We start from the raw sequence: 17,851 nt of genomic DNA, 5'->3' as shown, positions 1-17,851 counted from the left end.
CATTTGCCATTTTGTTGCCCAATCACTTAGTCTTGCATCCGACGAAGTGGGTATTCACCCACGAAAGCTCATGCTCCAAAACATCTGTTAGTCTATAAGGTGCCATAGGATTCTTTGCTGCTTTTAGTTTTGTGAGATCTTTTTGAAGTTCATAGAACTTAAGATCAGAAGGGACCATTATGATCATCTAGTCTGACCTCCCGCAAAATGCAGGCCACAAAAGCTGACCCACCCACTCTTGAAATAATTCTCTCCCTTGACTCAGCTGTTGCAGTCCCCAAATCCTGGTTTAAAGACTTCAAGTAGCAGGTAATCCTCCAGCAAGCGACCCCTGCCCCATGCTGCGGAGGAAGGCGAAAAACCTCCAGGGCCACTGCCAATCTACCCCGGAGGAAAATTCCTTCCCGACCCCAAATATGGCGATCAGCTGAACCCCGAGCATGCGGGCAAGACGCTCCAGCCAGACACTCGGGAAAAAGACTTTCAATATCCCAACATTGACCCTCGGTACTAATTACCAGTGGCGGCACGTTATTGACCTATTGACTAAATAGTGTTATCCTATCAAACCCTCCATAAACTTATCAAGCTTAAACTTAAAGCCAGAGAGGTTCTTCGCCCCCACTGTTTCCCTCGGTAGGCTGTTCCAGAATTTCACTCCCCTGATGGTTAGAAACCTTCGTCTAATTTCAAGCCTAAACTTCCCGATTGCCAATTTATATCCATTTGTTCTCGTGTCCACATTAGTACTGAGCTGAAATAATTCCTCTCCCTCCCTGGTATTTATCCCTCTGATATATTTAAAGAGAGCAATCATATCTCCTCTCAACCTTCTTTTGGTTAAGGAAAACAAACCGAGCTCCTCAAGTCTCTTTTCATACGACAGGCTTTCCATTCCTCGGATCATTCTAGTGGCCCTTCTTTATACCCGTTCCAGTTTGAATTCATCCTTCTTAAACATGGGAGACCAAAACTGCACACAGTACTCCAAATGAGGTCTCACCAACGCCTTGTATAACGGGACTAGCACCTCCTTATCTCTACTAGAAATACCTCGCCTAATGCATCCCAAGACCGCATTAGCTTTTTTAACGGCCACATCACATTGCCGACTCATAGTCTGTATTGGTCTTAACTATCTTGAGCAGTTTAGTATCATCTGCAAACTTTGCCACCTCACTGTTTACGCCTTTCTCCAGATCATTTATGAATAAATTGAATAGGATTGGTCCTAGGACTGATCCTTGGGGAACACCACTAGTTACCCCTCTCCATTCTGAAAATTTACCATTTATTCCTACCTTTTGTTCCCTGTCTTTTAACTAGTTCTCAATCCATGAAAGGATCTTCCCTCTTATCCCATGACAACTTAATTTACATAAGAGCCTTTGGTGAGGGACCTTGTCAAAGGCTTTCTGGACATCTAAGTACAATATGTCCACTGGATCCCCCTTGTCCACATGTTTGTTGACCCCTTCAAAGAACTCTAATAGATTAGTAAGACACGATTTCCCTTTACAGAAACCATGTTGACTTTTCCCAACAATTTATGTTCTTCTATGTGTCTGACAATTTTATTCTTTACTATTGTTTCAACTAATTTGCCCAGTACCGACGTTAGACTTACCGGTCTGTAATTGCTGGGATCACCTCTAGAGCCCTCTTTAAATATTAGCGTGACATTAGCTATCTTCCAGTCATCGGGTACAGAAGCTGACTTAAAGGACAGGTTACAAACCATAGTTAATAGTTCTGCAATTTCACATTTAAGTTCTTTCAGAACTCTTGGGTGAATGCCATCTGGTCCTGGTGACTTGTTACTGTTAAGTTTATCAATTAATTTCAAAACCTCCTCTAGTGACACTTCAATCTGTGACAATTCCTCAGATTTGTCACCCACAAAGGACGGCTCAGGTTGGGAAATCTCCCTAACATCCTCATCCGTGAAGACTGAAGCAAAGAATTCATCGCAATGACTTTATCGTCTTTAAGTGCTCCTTTTGTATCTCAATCGTCCAGGGGCCCCACTGTTTGTTAACAGGTTTCCTGCTTCTGATGTACTTAAAAAACATTTTGTTATTACCTGAAGTGGTGCAGCTGTGCCATTGTAGCATTTCAAGTGTAGACAAACCCTTAGATATACTGTCCTGCCAGTTACATAAAGACACATGCATGCCAGCTGGGAACTGATCAAAGACTTCAAAATCTAGAGAAACACTGGAAGAGCTAATTATCGAAATTACCAGATTTTAGTTTTGGACAATTTATAAAGTGCTGCAGCACACATGCGCCCAGTCCATTCACCTCAGCATTTTATCTCCACAGGTAGGAGAGGGAAACCATCTCAGAATCCATTTGCTGAATGCCTGAACTCTACGAGCTGCACAGGTATCTCTGCCTCTCTGTGTCGCCTCCTCAGTCCCTAAGGACATTCCCAGCTGTCCCAGTAACCTGTGAGGTTTCTGCATTTCCAGGCCAGGAGAAGTTACGCGTCATGGGAGGAAATGGATGCTCGGGCAGAGTGGAGGTTTGGTACCGTGGTTCGTGGGGAACAGTTTGTGATGACGGCTGGGACATGGCAGATGCTAACGTTGTGTGTAAACAACTGGGCTGTGGATCTGCTGTATCTGCCCCAGGCAAGACTGCATTTGGCGAGGGGACTGGTCCCATCTGGGTGGAGAAGGTGAACTGCAGAGGGACAGAGTCATCTCTCTGGGACTGTCCTGCCATGCCATGGGGTGAGAGTAACTGTGATCATAAGGAAGATGCTGCTGTGAATTGCTCGGGTAAGTGACAGGAGATGTTTCTGCTTCATTATATAATTTTTAAGAGGGAGCAAGTGTCACAGCAGCTGGGTCCCCATTCCTGCCCACAGACCAGGCCTCCTTTTTCCTTAATGGATGGGATGTGTTGGGACTTCTTGTATTCTAATGTGCTATGGCATCAGACCATGTCACTTCCTGTATCCAGCACAGGCTAAGCCACTAAGCCTGTGCTGCTCTGAGGAAGATATCATGGGTGAAATGTAGGTGATGTGCAGAGGCACATGGGGAGTCAGAGGAACAATCATGTAACAGCATGTCACCATCCCCTCACTCCACACTCCAGCTCTCCTTCTTTTTCCCCTTACAGGTGTGACAGAAACAACAGCTTCACCAGCTACAACAGGTAACACATTCTCTTCCAATCAAGGGTTAAATTTACCTAGTGCCAGGCTCACAGGGGGATGAGCTGGAACCTCCAGCCTGAGAAAATGAGCTTCTTTACACAGAGTGTGAAATCTAAGGGTGAATGACACCTGGGTGGGAGCTGCAGGCCATGTTGAGCAGGACAATTCCTGTCTATTGGTTCTAGCTACCAGGGCTATGATTTAAGCAGCATCCTGTGAGCTGCGCCCAGACTGTGTCCCAGCCCATTACCCTGCTTCCTAGATGGTTTAGTCAGACACTGGTGAGCTCCTCTGGGCCCCCCTGACTCTCATAGATTAATCTTTCCCTGTTGCATGTTCATTTCCATCCAGCTCCCCCACGCCGCCCTCTGACCGACAGTGGGAGAGTCACGGTGCCGGTTGTCATCTGCATTATCCTGGGGGTCCTTCTCTGTCTGCTGTTAATCATTCTGGTTGTGCAGGTGCAGAGGGCCAGGGCACAGCACAGAGGTGGGTCCTGATTAGTGTCACTGTCTGAAATGTCTCTGCAGTAGCAGGGCGAGCTGCAGCTGTGGAGAGCTGTGGGCATTGGCAGAGCTGTGAGGGGACCTCAGGTCTATGCTAAGTCCTGTCTTATTTAATATTGTTGTTGATGATCTGGCTGTAGAAATAACCAGGAGAGCAATAACACTTTCAGATGACACTAACCTGGGTGAATTTGAGAGCAGTGGTGACAGAGAAATAATAAAATAGGGGATTAGAGAGATGGTAAATATTGGCAAAAAATAGAGATCACGTTAGGGGAAAGTACAAGAAAGTGCGTGTGAGGGAGGACACTGAACAGAGAGACTCAGTAGGAGGGAGGGTTCAAGGAAGAAGAAATGCTGGAAAAGAGCTTGGGTGATAACTGTCAAAAAATCAAAGACAATTCCAATATTTGGCACTTTTCATTTTTTAAAAAGCACAAAAACATTCACTAGTTAATGCCCACACAGTCCCTAGGCAGCATGTGTAGAAGTACTAAGTATATATATATATATAAGTGCTGTTTTGCTCATAGCTGTAAACATCAGTTTGGGAGAGGAATTATTTCAGGTGATACCAGGGAGAATAACAAAGATTAATGAGATGAATGTATAATGGAAATTTTTAGGCTATATATGAGGAGACACTTGTGACAGGGAACTAGCCCATGGGAACCATCATCAAAGGGTTGTTGTGGAAAGGGACGTGGTCTCCGTCACCTGGCACATTCAAATGTAGGCTGGACTGAGCATTGGGAAAGTGCTGTAGGGATCGGTCCTGGACTGGCCCCAGGGCTCAGGGCTGGATGATCTAATAGGGTTTCCTATCTATAGTTTCTATGACCCTATGCAAACACTGTCCTTTTTTTTCAGATGCCACAAGACCCTCAGATCCCGTGTATGAGGAGATTGATTATAACCTGATGGGAGAGAAGCAGATATTGGGTCACTCAGGTATGTGTGTCTCATTCCTACTGAGCTTTCCATCTTGAGGCCATGACCCACAGCTAGATATCCTCAGCCACCAGCTCTGTGAACCCTGGACTGCTGTGGGCGTTGGGCTTGTGGAAAGACCAGTTACTGAACTCATATAGGTGCAGTGATGGATTAGCCACTGGACCAATGGGGCCTGTGTCTAGGGTCCCCAGCCAATTTGGGGGCCCTGGAAAAATCAGTGCTCCCACACCCTGACTTGCTCCGCCTGCCTCTCTTTCCAGGGAGTGGGATCAGGGTGTGGGGCGTGCCTCACCCTGTATGCATGCCCGGCACTCCTCCCAGGGAGAGGGAGAAGCCCCCACAACCTGACCCTGCTTCTCGGCAGGAGCGCCAGATGCAGGGGCAGGGGACTACTGATAGAAAGAGTGGAGAGGGACTCCCGCTTGCTCTGGCTCAGAGCTCCACAAAACAGTAATCCACATCTGGTCAGGTGAGCCCCCGCCCCAGCGGACTCTGCTAGACCCCATTCTCAGGACAGCCAGTCCCGTCTGCCCATCTTGTAGCCTTGGAGTGTAACTAATTGTGGGTCAGCAAAGTGACTGTCTCTGGGCCCAGGCTATAGCATCATTTGAAAACTGCTGGAGCAGGGGATGTTCTGTGCCCCCCTCCCACCGCAGCCTCTGGTCTGCTGGGTTGGCTCCCTCCTGGCCTGGGATCAGAGAGATCAGCCCAGGAGATGTGGGTAACTTTGAATCACGGCCCTTTCAACCTTTGTGGCATTTTGACTCAATATCAATCAGTTGCTACTCTCAGTTTAGGACATTGTGAGGCTCTCTTGAGCATGGTAAGTGCATCCAGTTGGTCACAGGCTGTGATCCTGGGAGGCAAGGGGCCTAATCTTTCAACAAGGTGGGGTGTCAGGGTTCCCCCGCAACTTTGAACTCTGGGGTACAGATGTGGGGACCTTCAAAGACCCCCTAATCTTATATTCTACCAGTTTAGGTTAAAACTTCTCCAAGGCACACATTTCTTTCCTTGTCCTTGGATGGTATATTGCTGCCACCACCAAGTGATTTACACAAAAATTCAGGGAAGGATCACTTGGAGTCCCTATCCCGCCGCCATATATCCCCCCAAGCCCCTTCACCCCCATTCCTGGGGAGGCTTGAGACTAAAATACCAACCAGTTGACTTAGCAACATGAACTCAACCAGACCCTTTGTCTTTAGGACCTTGAAATCAATCAGATTCTTAAAAGAAGATCTTTTATTGTAAAAAAAAGTAAAAGAATCACACCTGCAAAATCAGGATGGAAGGTAACTTTACAGGGTAATAAAAAGATTTAAAACACAGAGGATTCCCCTCTGGGCTCAGCTTCATAGTTACAAAAACAGGAATGAAACTACCTCTGTAGCATAGTGAAATTCACAAGCCAAAACAAGAAATAACCTAACACATCTCCTTGCCGTCCTCACAGTTTCTGTGGTTTTAGATGCATTATTCCAGGTATATATTTCAGGTGATATTGTACCTGCTTGTCTTCTTCCTCTGTCTGGAGAGGGAACAACAAACAAATCCTTCCCCCCCGAGCTTTGAAAGTATCTTCTTTCTTTATTGGTCCTTCTGGTCAGGTGCCAACTAGGTTATTTGAACTGCTTAACCCTTTACAGATAAGGGAATCCAGTACAGCTGCCAAGGAGAGATTTTATGCTACTGCATACATAAAGGTTGCTGCCCTTCCCCATATATTCATGACAGGGGAAGAGGGAGTATTTTGCTTTAAGAAGTGGTGTTACCTGTACAATTTATGACTCCGCCCCTACCATCCTCATGGATACACAGAGTGTAATATAGGGCTCCCCCGATCCTCATGGGTACTCAGGGCATAAGGGACCCAACTTTATCCTTCTGTGGGCTCAGAGCTAACACCATTCCAGATGGATTCAGAACACAGTCAATATCCTTAAACATGTACAATAATTTATTAACAATTAGCAACAAATCAACAGAATACACACACCAAGCATCGTATGCTCTCCAGTTCCAATGAAACAGACGTACGTCTCCTGATGGCCAGTCAGGGTCATGGCATCTGTGCTCTGGCTTCTGCATGGTCTGGTCTGCAGGGTTAAAAGGTCTTGAGCTGTATCCTAGAGTTCAGTTCCAACAAGCTTGTCTTTTGACCCTCATTATGTAGTTAAAATAAGGATTTCTCTTATCTATGCCTTAAACAATTATTTTACTTAAAACATAGCTATGCAAAAACACTAACCAATCATTTGCACTATACAGGAGTTCACACAAGTGAGCATGTGTGCTATTCCATGCCATAACAAAACTAGCTTTGGTCGTTGTGTCAGTTTCTTTACTGAACGCTGAAAGTAGTCTGTTGACTGTTTAGGTGTATTTTTAATGTGTCTATCTTGTTTTTCCTTAATTCTGATTCAGAAGGGTATTTAGATGAAAATTTATTGTGATTCGTTTCATAACGACTTTTCAAGTTGCTTGCTTTGTAGTGACTGAGCAATGCACTGCAGATAAGGCCCAGGGGTTTGCCATCTTTAACAGTGAATCAAAATCTTCCTCCCATTCTGACTTCAAACTTTGTTTTTTTTCTTCATGCTTGTGTTTCTTACAATCTGAAGATGTCATTGTTATCCACAAAATTAACGTAGGGTTAAAACTTAAATCTAAAACTATTCAAATGTGACGTATGAACAGTAAACACAGGCTGTATTCTGTGGAATGCAGGGAGATCACGAGCACCTGAGGTCCACACAGCACAACTTTTGAATACAGACTGATGCAATTTCCTGATATAATGCACATATGAGTGAGAGCTTCTCTTTCTATCAATCTCACTCTCACGCTATCAGGTTCACTCAGTAGGAGCAAAAACCAATTTTGAAATTCTTTCACCAATTTGTATAGCTTTTTTTAAAAAATGGTGTTAATATTAATTTTAGCTACAACTTGTGTTAGACTGTAGTTTCTCCACGAGCTGCACTTCAACTGTTGAAGAGCTATACCTGGAATATATGGATGCTGTAAATCCTGATCTAGGACCCGGGTGCATCAGCCAGCAGTCAGTTTAGCTGTTCTCACTGTGATAATATCTCATTTGTTGTCTCTCCAGTCTCCTATGCAAAGGACTCAGTGACGAAACTGCAGTATTACACCGGGGACAGTGAAGGGGGAAACGATTCTGGATCAGAACAAGGTAATGGGGTAAGGTGGCATACAAAGACAAAGACTCAAATCTGGGTGGAGAATTTAATTTCCACGGCACTTTCTGTAAAGGCCGTCATTTCCCTTCACTCGATTTCATGGCCCAGCACTGATTGTATCCCTTCTGGTGGGATCAGATTTAATCAGACTTTCAAATATTTCTGATGAACCCTGTGATGGAAATATGTGATCAAATTCTGGCCCTTCCTGTGTACAGTTCATGGTAGCCTCCCCCGCGGGAGGACCTGCAAGGAATGGGGCCCAGGAATATTTGTTTGCAATAGAAAAATCTGAATTTCACATCTGGCACTGAGCATTAAACAAAACCCTAATCTGTGCCCATGGTCTTACCCACCTGCTTCTATGGCATGAACACAAGCCCAAATCACAATGTAGCCCATATAAACTAGGAGACTTTACACCATGTTTATATAGTTCAGTTAGAATCATAGAATCATCAGGGTTGGAAGGGACCTCAGGAGGTCATCTAGTCCAACCTCCTGCTCAAAGCAGGACCAATTCCCAACTACATCATCTCAGCCAGGGCTTTGTCAAGCCTGACCTTAAAAATCTCTAAGGAAGGAGATTCCACCACCTCCCTAGGTAACCCATTCCAGTGCTTCACCACCCTCCTAGTGAACACGTTTTTCCTAATAGCCAACCTAAACCTCCCATATTGCAACTTGAGACCATTACTCCTTGTTCTGTCATCTGCTACCACTGAGAACAGTCTAGAGCCATCCTCTTTGGAACCCCCTTTCAGGTAGTTGAAAGCAGCTATCAAATCCCCCCTCATTGTTCTCTTCTGCAGACTAAACAATCCCAGTTCCCTCAGCCTCTCATAAGTAATGTGCTCTAGCCCCTAAACATTTTTGTTGCCCTCCGTTGGACTTTCTCCAATTTTTCCACATCCTTCTTGTAGTGTGGGGCCCAAAACTGGACACAGTACTCCAGATGAGGCCTCCTCAATGTCGAATAGAGGGGAATGATCATGTCCCTCGTTCTGCTGGCAATGCCCCTACTTATACAGCCCAAAATGCTGTTAGCCTTCTTGGCAACAAGGGCACACTCTTGACTCATATCCAGCTTCTCGTCCACTGTAACCCCTAGGTCCTTTTCTGCAGAACTGCTTCCTAGCCATTCGGTCCCTAGTCTGTAGCAGTGCATGGGATTCTTCTGTCCTAAGTGCAGGACTCTGCACTTGTCCTTGTTGAACCTCATCAGGTTTCTTTTGGCCCAGTCCTCTAATTTGTCTAGGTCCCTCTGTATCCTATCCCTACCCTCCAGTGTATCTACCACTCCTCCAAGTTTAGTGTCATCTGCAAACTTGCTGAGAGTGCAGCTGGATTCACAAAAGTCAGTTCTGGTGCAGCAGCTACTGTCAGTGTGTCCAGAGTTAGCTCAGCACCAACATAGATCCAGATCCCATGGAAGGGCTTGACAACATTGCTATTGGATTCAGTGGGGATGGGCCCCAAATTATTTATGAGAAAGTAAAGGTTGCTGTGACACTGCACCCCATATTCTTCACAGTGATATTATTATAATATGATTATGGCATAATTATGATGAATTTTGTACAAGAGAGATCATGTAAGGTGTCACTGGAAAAGTTATGATTTGCTGAATATGACTATCCTATTTGTATGCATGTATCATTTTTGTATCTGAAGTTATAAATATTGACTATGGATCTGTATTGGGATTACTCTGGAACACACCTACAGCCAGCCTTTCAGGTACTACAGTGAAGAAGACAAACAGCGCCAATGGCTCGTCAACAAAGACAATGGGCTGTGGAATAGCTTAAACTTCCTGAGAACGCTCCAGACAGCCTGTAAGTAATGGTCACTGTGACTCAGCAAGATATGCAAGGGCATGTGACAAAGCCACATGACACTGGACTCCATTTTGGGATGTCAGTATTTTTCCACAAACTGGCCTGGGAACCAAGATTAAAACATATGGCTCCTGCCATATGCTAAATCTATATCAGGCAAGAAGTGACATTATCCATGGTTCTTCACTCCTGACACAAGAAGACTCCTAAAGGAACAAAAGACTGAACTGGGGGAAGAGCTGGACCCAGGCTAAAGGGATCTCTAGCCTGTGTATGAAAACCTGGGGATTCCTAGCTGGAAAGCAAGTGCAGCTTGTACCTTGAGAATCTGCTATCCTGCTTGTATCATCAGTCAGGATGAGAGATTGTTAAGTCAAATCCTATCCTTCTAGTACAGGGATCGGCAACCTTTCAGAAGCGGTGTGGCAAGTCTTCATTTGTTCACTCTAATGTATGGTTTTGCGTGCCTGTAATACATTTTAACATTTTTAGAAGGTCTCTTTCTATAAGTCTATAATATATAACTAAACTATTGTATGTAAAGTAAACAAGGTTTTAAAAATGTTTAAGAAGCTTCATTTAAAATTAAATTAAAATGCAGAGCCCCCCAGACCGGTGGCCAGGACCCGGGCAGTGTGAGTGCCACTGAAAATCAACTTGTGTGCTGCCTTTGGCACGCATGCCATAGATTGCCTATCCCTGTTCTAGTATGTTAAGCTTAGTTTGCATTTTTGTTTATTTGCTAGGTAATCTGATTTGATCTGTTTGTTATCCCGTATAATCACTTAAAATCTATCTTTTGTAGTTAGTAAACTTGTTTTTTCTTTATCTAAATGAGTGAGTTGGAATGAAGTGCTTGGAAATCTTAGCTCAAGGAGAAAAGGCTGTTGCATTTCCTCTGCACATTCAGGGGGAGGCAAACTGGATAATAAATTCATACTGGTCGGGGTTTTGACCAGGGCAGGACGGTACAGCTCTGGGGTCCTAGACTAGGAAGCTGGCAGTTGTTTTGGCTGTAGTCTCTCTATGGTTGGTGTGACGGGTTGGATAACATAAACCCCCTTGGGAGCTGCCATCCAATGTGCCAAGACTACTTCTACCCATGCCTTCCCTGCCAGCTCGGGGCCCCAGCACCCTGTCTTGCTGAGCCACACACTCCCGTCTGCTCCAACACAGACCCACGGTCTGAATTACTTGCCCCAAAAGCTGCAGGTTTACCTGAAAACAGCTCACAGAAGTATTCTTGTCTTTAACACTCAGATGCTCAACTCCCAATGGGTCTAAACCCAAATAAATCCATTTTACCCTGTATAAAGCTTATGCAGGGTAAACCCATAAATTGTTTGCCCTCTATAACACTGATAGAGAGATATGCACCGTTGTTTGCTCCCCCAGGTATTAATACGTACTTTGAGTTAATTAATAAATAAAAAAATGATTTTATTAAATACAGAAAGTAGGATGTAAGTGGTTCCAAGTAGTAACAGACAGAACAAAGTAAGTCACCAAGCAAAATAAAATAAAATGCGCAAATCTATGTCTAATCAAACTGAATACAGATAATCTCACCTTCAGAGATGCTTCAGTAAGTTTTTTCTCAAACTGGACCCCTTCCAGGCCTAGGCACAATTCTTTCCCCTGGTACAGCTCTTGTTCCAGCTCAGGTGGTAGTTAGGGGGTTCTTCATGATGGCTCCTCTTCTAGCCAGCTGAAGACAAAATGGAGGGGTCTCCCTGGGGTTTAAATAGACTTTCTCTTGTGGGTGGAGATCCCCCTCTCTCTCCTATGCAAAGTCCAGCTCCAAGATGGAGTTTAGGAGTCACCTGGGCAAGTCACATGTTCATGCATGACTCTCAGTTTTTACAGGTAGCATCCATTGTTTACAATCTACCTTGAACATCCTCAAGTAGACTTCTTATGTGGATTGGAGCATTCCAAGATCCATTGTCTTTTAAGTGTTTCTTGATTAGGTACTTAATTTCAACATTCCTTTCTCCAGGAACTGAGCAAATTCTCTACTGAGGGTATGGCTACACTTGCAAATTTGCAGCGCTGCAGCAGGGTGTGAAAAAACACCCTCTCCAGCGCTGCAAATTGCGGCGCTACAAAGCGCCAGTGTAGTCAAAGCCCCAGCGCTGGGAGCGCGGCTCCCAGAGCTGTACGTTATTCCCCACAGGGAGGTGGAGTACGGACAGCGCTGGGAGAGCTCTCTCCCAGCACTGGCGCTTTGACTACACTTAGCGCTTCAAAGCGCTGCCGTGGGAGCGCTGCCACGGCAGCGCTTTGAAGTTCTAATGTAGCCATAGCCTAAGGTTATTTAGAAACCAAGCCAGTACACAGCCAACATTCATAACATTCATAACTTTGAATACAAAAATGATACATGCATACAAATAGGATTAATACATTCAGTAGATCATAACCCTTACAGAGATATGTTACATGGCTTATGTAGCATAAAACACATTCTAAGCATATTTCCATAAAGCCTTATGGGAGGTACCGTCACAGTTAGTTCATACAGTGGCTGGTCAGAAAGCCTGCATGTAACTGCAGCTGGGTGTGTCCCTACCTGTGTGAATGCTGGTGGAAGTGTAGGACTGGGAGTGGGTCTGCAGCTTGTCACAGCAGTACAGTGTGAGACGGAGCCCAGGCAGGTGAGTCAGAGGGCTTAGTGGTACCTCAGTTCCAGGTGGCACCCTGGGGGGAATCTGTCACAGTGACACCACTCCTAGTTTACAGAATGTCCATGACTTTCCCTTTTCTCTTTAATCACCCTGTGACTTCTCCTACAAATGCCAGGATAAATAGCCTGGACTCCAATGCAACAGGCACTTAATGGGGAACTAGAAACCTGCTCAGGAACTGGGTGTGTTCAGAGGGAGCTGAGTGTTGTGTTTGCTGTTCCAGAGGGAGCTTCCCCTGAGGGGTCTCAGTTGGATTACGATAACGTGGAGGAGCCTGCATTGAATGATGACCCCCAGACTCCAGACAACCAAGGTGAGGAGTGAATCTGCCTTCTGGGAGCAACGTTAGCCCAGGAAAAAGCTAATAATATTGTCTTTGTAGAGACAAAAATTGTGCTTTATAGGTTTGCTCTTGTAAGGTGCTGAGCATCTTCAGTCCTGCTGTGATCAGTGGGAGCTCAGAGTGCTCAGCACTTCACAGGATCAAGCCTTCTGCAAGCAGCTCTTTGACAAACTCTTCTCCCATAAAGCATGGCTGTGTGCACTGGTTTAGTCCAGAGATGCACTGAGAGGACCAAGAAGTAGCAAAGCAGGTCAGAATAGAGGCACATTAGCCAACCAGTGTGACTCTAGAAGGAGGTTGTTCACCCTCATGACTCTAGGAGAAGCTTGTTCTCCCCCTGCTCATGCTGCCCGATTCTAGTCACTGATTCCTGGCCTTCACTTTCATATGCACTAACGTTACTCACAATATTAGGGGACAATCTCTCTGAGCACAGCCCTCTGATCGGCGGTAAAGGTCCCTCTCCACCATTCCTGCCTGTGCTGAGTCCACTGATCTAGACGTGAGTTTCACATGCACTGTGATAGGTGAAGGGATGTACAGATTTCACACACATACCCATATCTTGTCCTGAACTGGTGATGCAGTTTCCAGAGACTGCAGATTGAGGGTGGTTTATGGGCCAGACTAGTTCAGGGAAATGGATCAAAACAAGATTTTAACCATATTTGAAAATGTAGGAAATGGGTGATAGAACAAATTAAAGTGTCATTTATCTGTTACTAATTACTAATTGATATATAATTAGTATAACAACAAATTACAGTGAAGAAATCTTCCTCTGACATAGACCCTACCCCCAGCCACCTCTTTCCAGATCTCCCACATCCCCACCTGGGTTTCTGCTTTAGGTTCTGTCCAGCAATTTACAGACACATCAAGTCCTTAAAATGTGTCAAATAAATGTGACCTGTATAAAATTCCTCTGACACTGAGGTTGCAGGGGAGAAGGGAACTTTTGATCTCTTATCATTGTGAGGGTGTCAGTACCTCAAGGCCCTTCATACCTGGTGTAAAATGTATTTCTCTATTCAGTGGAAGGTCTCTTCTCATTACCATTAACCCCTGTCTCTGTTTCAGAGGGCCATGCCTTGCCTGGAGATGTCCCTGGGGATAGTTATGACGATGTCAGAGAAGTTTTTGACCCTGAAGATGATCCTGGTTCAGGGCAGTGTGCCCGGGAGGTTACTTTGGCCACTCGGGAGAGTGACAGGAACAGGGATTCACAGAGAGGTGAGTGGGGAAAAGCCCTGTTGCAATTCTTGTGGTTTGATTGCTAGTCTCATTATAGCTTGGTTTACACTACAGACTTGTCAGGCATCTTACATTGACCTAATTCTGACACTGTACACACTACAACCTTGCTCCTGCTGATGTAAGTGCCCTACTACACCAACATCATAACTCCACCCCCACGAGAGGCCTGGGGCTTATGTCAGTGCAGATAGGGTGACACAATGTCTGTGTAGACACTGCCTTACTTACGTCAGCGGTTGGCTGTCATTCTTGTCAATTTCATGGATGCATGCTAGAGCCATGAAATTGACAAAAAAGAGGGTTGGGAGGCTCCAGCTAGAGCCTGGTTGCCCTCAGGCTCCCTTCTCCAAGCCAGGCTACACTCACCCTGTTCCCCACTCAGAGCTGGGCGGTGCCTGCCAGGCTCCCCTGCTCCCTACTCCCAGCCCGGCTGCATCTGCCTGCCTCCCCACTCCCAGCTGGGCTGCTGCCTGGGACTACAGGCACAGAGCCACCCCAGACTACGGGCACAGAGCTCCATGCCAGGAGCCCAGGGGGCCAGCCACACTCCTGGCAGCAGGGAGCGGGGATCTGGCTCCCAGCAGAGGGGAGCCAAGAGATCAGGGGTAGCCAGGCTCCTCACGGGGAGCTGCACGGCTCTCGGCCCCCTACACTGCCCCTCTTAAGTCCGTGGAAGAGCTCTTGGTGAGGACCCACACAATGGGCAGAAGGAGGGCAGTGTGTATATGAACCATTGCAGGAATTACTGTGGTGGCGTAAATGACCTGAAATAGGCCAGCTTAAGTTTCTAGTGTAGACTTTCCCGATATTTGGTAAAAGATGCAGCTCCTAGACTTAGGTGGTTACATGAGAATCTCAGCTTTCAGTTTAAGAAAGGAAGTTTTCTAGACCTCATGGTTGCAGAAAGAAGCCTCAAATCATGAACCAAGTTTAACCTAAAGGCTTAGGAACCAGAAGACAAACAGAAACCAAAAGGACACCAAAATGTTTGTTTTAATCTCAAGATTTTTAAGCTAATCTCCTGATATTTGAGGCCTTACTCCCGATTTCCAAACACTTGGAGATGGCAATGCTGGAAATGTCTGTGTTTCCCAGTGACCCACAGGAACAATCTCTGGGAGGTGGGGAGGGGAATGTTGGTTATGCAGCAAATAAGTGACGCTGGCCAAAGCGATGGTTGTGAGGAGGCTCCTCTCCTTGTAGACAGGGCCGGCTCCAGACCCCAGCACGCCAAGCACATGCTTGGGGCGGCACGGCGCTGGGGGTGCTCTGCCTGTCGCCGGGAGGGCGGCAGGTGGCTCTGGTGGACCTCCCGCAGGCGTACCTGCGGATGCTCCACCGGAGCCGCGGGACCAGTGGACCCTCCGCAGGCACGTCTGCAGGAGGTCCACCGGAGCCGCGGGACTGGCAACCACCAGAGCGCCCCCCGCGGCGTGCCGCCGTGCTTGGGGCAGCGAAATAACTAGAGCCACCCCTGCTTGTAGAGCTCTGTGCATGGACACATTTGAGAGAGAAATTGCAGTAAGGGTTGCTGAGTAAATAACCTGGAACAGCCTCTACTGACCACTAGAGGCCACTGTCGCTTCACTAAAATACAGCTATTGTTAAACTAACCGTCTCAGCTGTATCCCCACCCTGAGTTCCGCTAAACACTGTTAAATGGACTGAAATACTTGATGATCCCTAGCTAAGGTCCTAATCCTGCAAACACTTGTCACTCTCATCACATGAATATTCTCACTGACTCAAGGGTGACACCAGCCTCTTCCTGGTGGGGGGACTGAGGTGGGCCAAACAGAAAACTGGGGGGGCTGTGCTCCTCCTCACCGTTAGGTCCCACCTCATTCTGTGGCCCTGCCCCCTGCCCAGGTTGCAGGCTGGAAGCCAGAGCCAAGCAGTGACAGGCACTGGCTGATTGCAGCTGATAAAACTGTCCAAAAGGGGGACCTGGCTCCAGGCTAACAGAGCCCTTTGGGGGCGGAGCCCAGGAGCCTGGGCCAGAGCAGGTCAGTCTAGGCCACTGTGAGGAGCCCCGGACTGTCCACCTGCCCTGGATGATGCATCTTGGCAGGCAGGGACATGGGCTGGGGGCTGCTGTTGGGCACCCCGGCACCCGGCCCGGGCTTACTTATCTGCTGCTGCTGGAGCTGGGCACCCAGCCAGCAGCCACCACTCTCTCCACTCTGCCTTCAGAGCTAGTCGACTGGAGAGTGGCAGCTGCTACGGGGTGGCTATGGGGATGCTAAGACAAATTTTGGGGTGGCTATAGCCCCTGCAAGCCCCACCCTAGTGCCAACTTCAGTGGAACTGGCCAGATCAGCAAAGTTACATTAATGGATTTGCAGGATCAGGGCCCAAACAAGGTGGCAGTGCCTTGGATGGTAATGGGAAGAACAGGGCCCTGTGATGGGGATAGTTAGTGGCCTGGCTTCAGGTTTGAAATCACTGTCTTCAAAATGCATATGGACCCAATTGTACCAGAGCACCTCACAGTCTGAGGCTGAGGGCTGAGCTCCCACTTTGCACCTCAGAGGAAAGTGGGTTGGGATGAAATGTGCATTTCATTGTACTTGATGAGAATAACATGCAACCATGTATTGTGCAGGCAGGATGAACTCTATGACATCCTCCCCTTTTGGGTTCCTTGCTCTTGCATGTCCCCTGGGGTAGGGGCCTGCCCTGCTCCTCCCCACCCGGTCTCACCTGGCACATGTCCCCTTAGGGACTATGCCAGCCATCGGGAGTTAGAGCAGCTCCTACTGAAGCATCAAGGAGGTGTCACCAAGTCACTGGCATTCCCACACTTCTGCACCTGGCAGATCTCAGCATGGAGAGAATCTGCTCCCAGCTGTTTTCTTTATGGAACAGAATGGATTAAACTTGGCAGAATCCCAATCAGAGGAACAGAGGGGATAATTCACAGCCCATACTATAGGATGCTCACCCATGTTAGGTGAGTGCACACAAGTGTAGAATAGATATATTGGCTGTAATGTGCCTCCTTTGATATTTTCAGATTGGAATCTGCACTCCCTGAGAAATGAGGGGGCCTTAGGGACTGAGAGAGACAGCCCATTCCCGCCTCCTGGAGACCCAGGTTATGATGACGTTGAAGCTGGCATCCCTGAGACATCAATATAAGAATCACTGAGTTCCAATCAAATATCATGTGAGGATGTAAATGCTGTATGATTAGACTCTTTCTCTCTTAAATGCTAACTGGGCATGGGGACATCAGAGATAGTTCCTGTCATGGATCTAGTTCAGTCACCTTTTATATTGGGCTTTTATGTAGTTGCAAGAAATATAAGTGTGACTGAGACAAGGTCTGTGACTTTCCCTGTAATATCTCATTGATCAGATTGCCTGGAACTTGTCCTGCTTTTTTATTCCTAATATTTTCTTCATCATGAATTTTTGCTTTTTCATACTGAATCCTTTTAAAAAGTTTATTCCAGGAACGATGCTTCTCTCACAAGGTGCATAAGGGATCGTAAGAGAGTGAGATGGAGTCTGAACCACCAAAAAATAATAATTGCAAAATGTCACCTCAGGTTGTTCAATAGGGTGCTGGATGGAGAATGAACATTCCGTCCCTTGTGTGGTAATGGTTAAAAACCCAGCAACAGAATAATCCTAACTCCAGAGATGGCCCTAACTTGCCATCCAAACTCCAGACTTTCCTTTAAAATCCAGGAGGATAAATGGACATTATTTATAGGAACCTTAATGCACACACACAATTAGATAGCAGCTAAAAGATACCCCCGTCCCATCCTCTTCTCTTCTCCTCTATACAAATTCATATACCATGCCCATTACTGTAGCATTGGAGCATCTTTCAGTGGTGCATTAAGTATAAGGACCTTCATCTTTGGTTTATACTGA

At 46.4% G+C, this 17,851-nt stretch overlaps 1 protein-coding gene across 1 annotated transcript in view; it reads left to right on the top strand.

Annotated features, from left to right (window-relative positions):
* LOC123356431 (scavenger receptor cysteine-rich type 1 protein M130-like) overlaps positions 1-17,339 on the top strand; it is a 42,578-nt gene extending 25,239 nt beyond the window's left edge. Inside the window, exons 7-15 of the mRNA XM_044999686.1 lie at positions 2,326-2,388; positions 2,475-2,786; positions 3,133-3,168; positions 3,521-3,658; positions 4,546-4,626; positions 7,745-7,828; positions 12,587-12,676; positions 13,787-13,939; positions 16,980-17,339. Of these exons, the coding sequence (XP_044855621.1) occupies positions 2,326-2,388; positions 2,475-2,786; positions 3,133-3,168; positions 3,521-3,658; positions 4,546-4,626; positions 7,745-7,828; positions 12,587-12,676; positions 13,787-13,939; positions 16,980-17,104 (1,082 nt within the window). The 3' untranslated portion in view covers positions 17,105-17,339. The remainder of the gene's footprint in view (positions 1-2,325; positions 2,389-2,474; positions 2,787-3,132; positions 3,169-3,520; positions 3,659-4,545; positions 4,627-7,744; positions 7,829-12,586; positions 12,677-13,786; positions 13,940-16,979) is intronic.
* The last annotated feature ends 512 nt before the right edge of the window (positions 17,340-17,851 follow it).

The sequence above is a fragment of the Mauremys mutica genome, chromosome 1 (genome assembly GCF_020497125.1).
Source record: "Mauremys mutica isolate MM-2020 ecotype Southern chromosome 1, ASM2049712v1, whole genome shotgun sequence".
Taxonomy (NCBI): domain Eukaryota; kingdom Metazoa; phylum Chordata; order Testudines; family Geoemydidae; genus Mauremys; species Mauremys mutica.
This window is presented reverse-complemented; position numbering and strand designations above follow the sequence as displayed.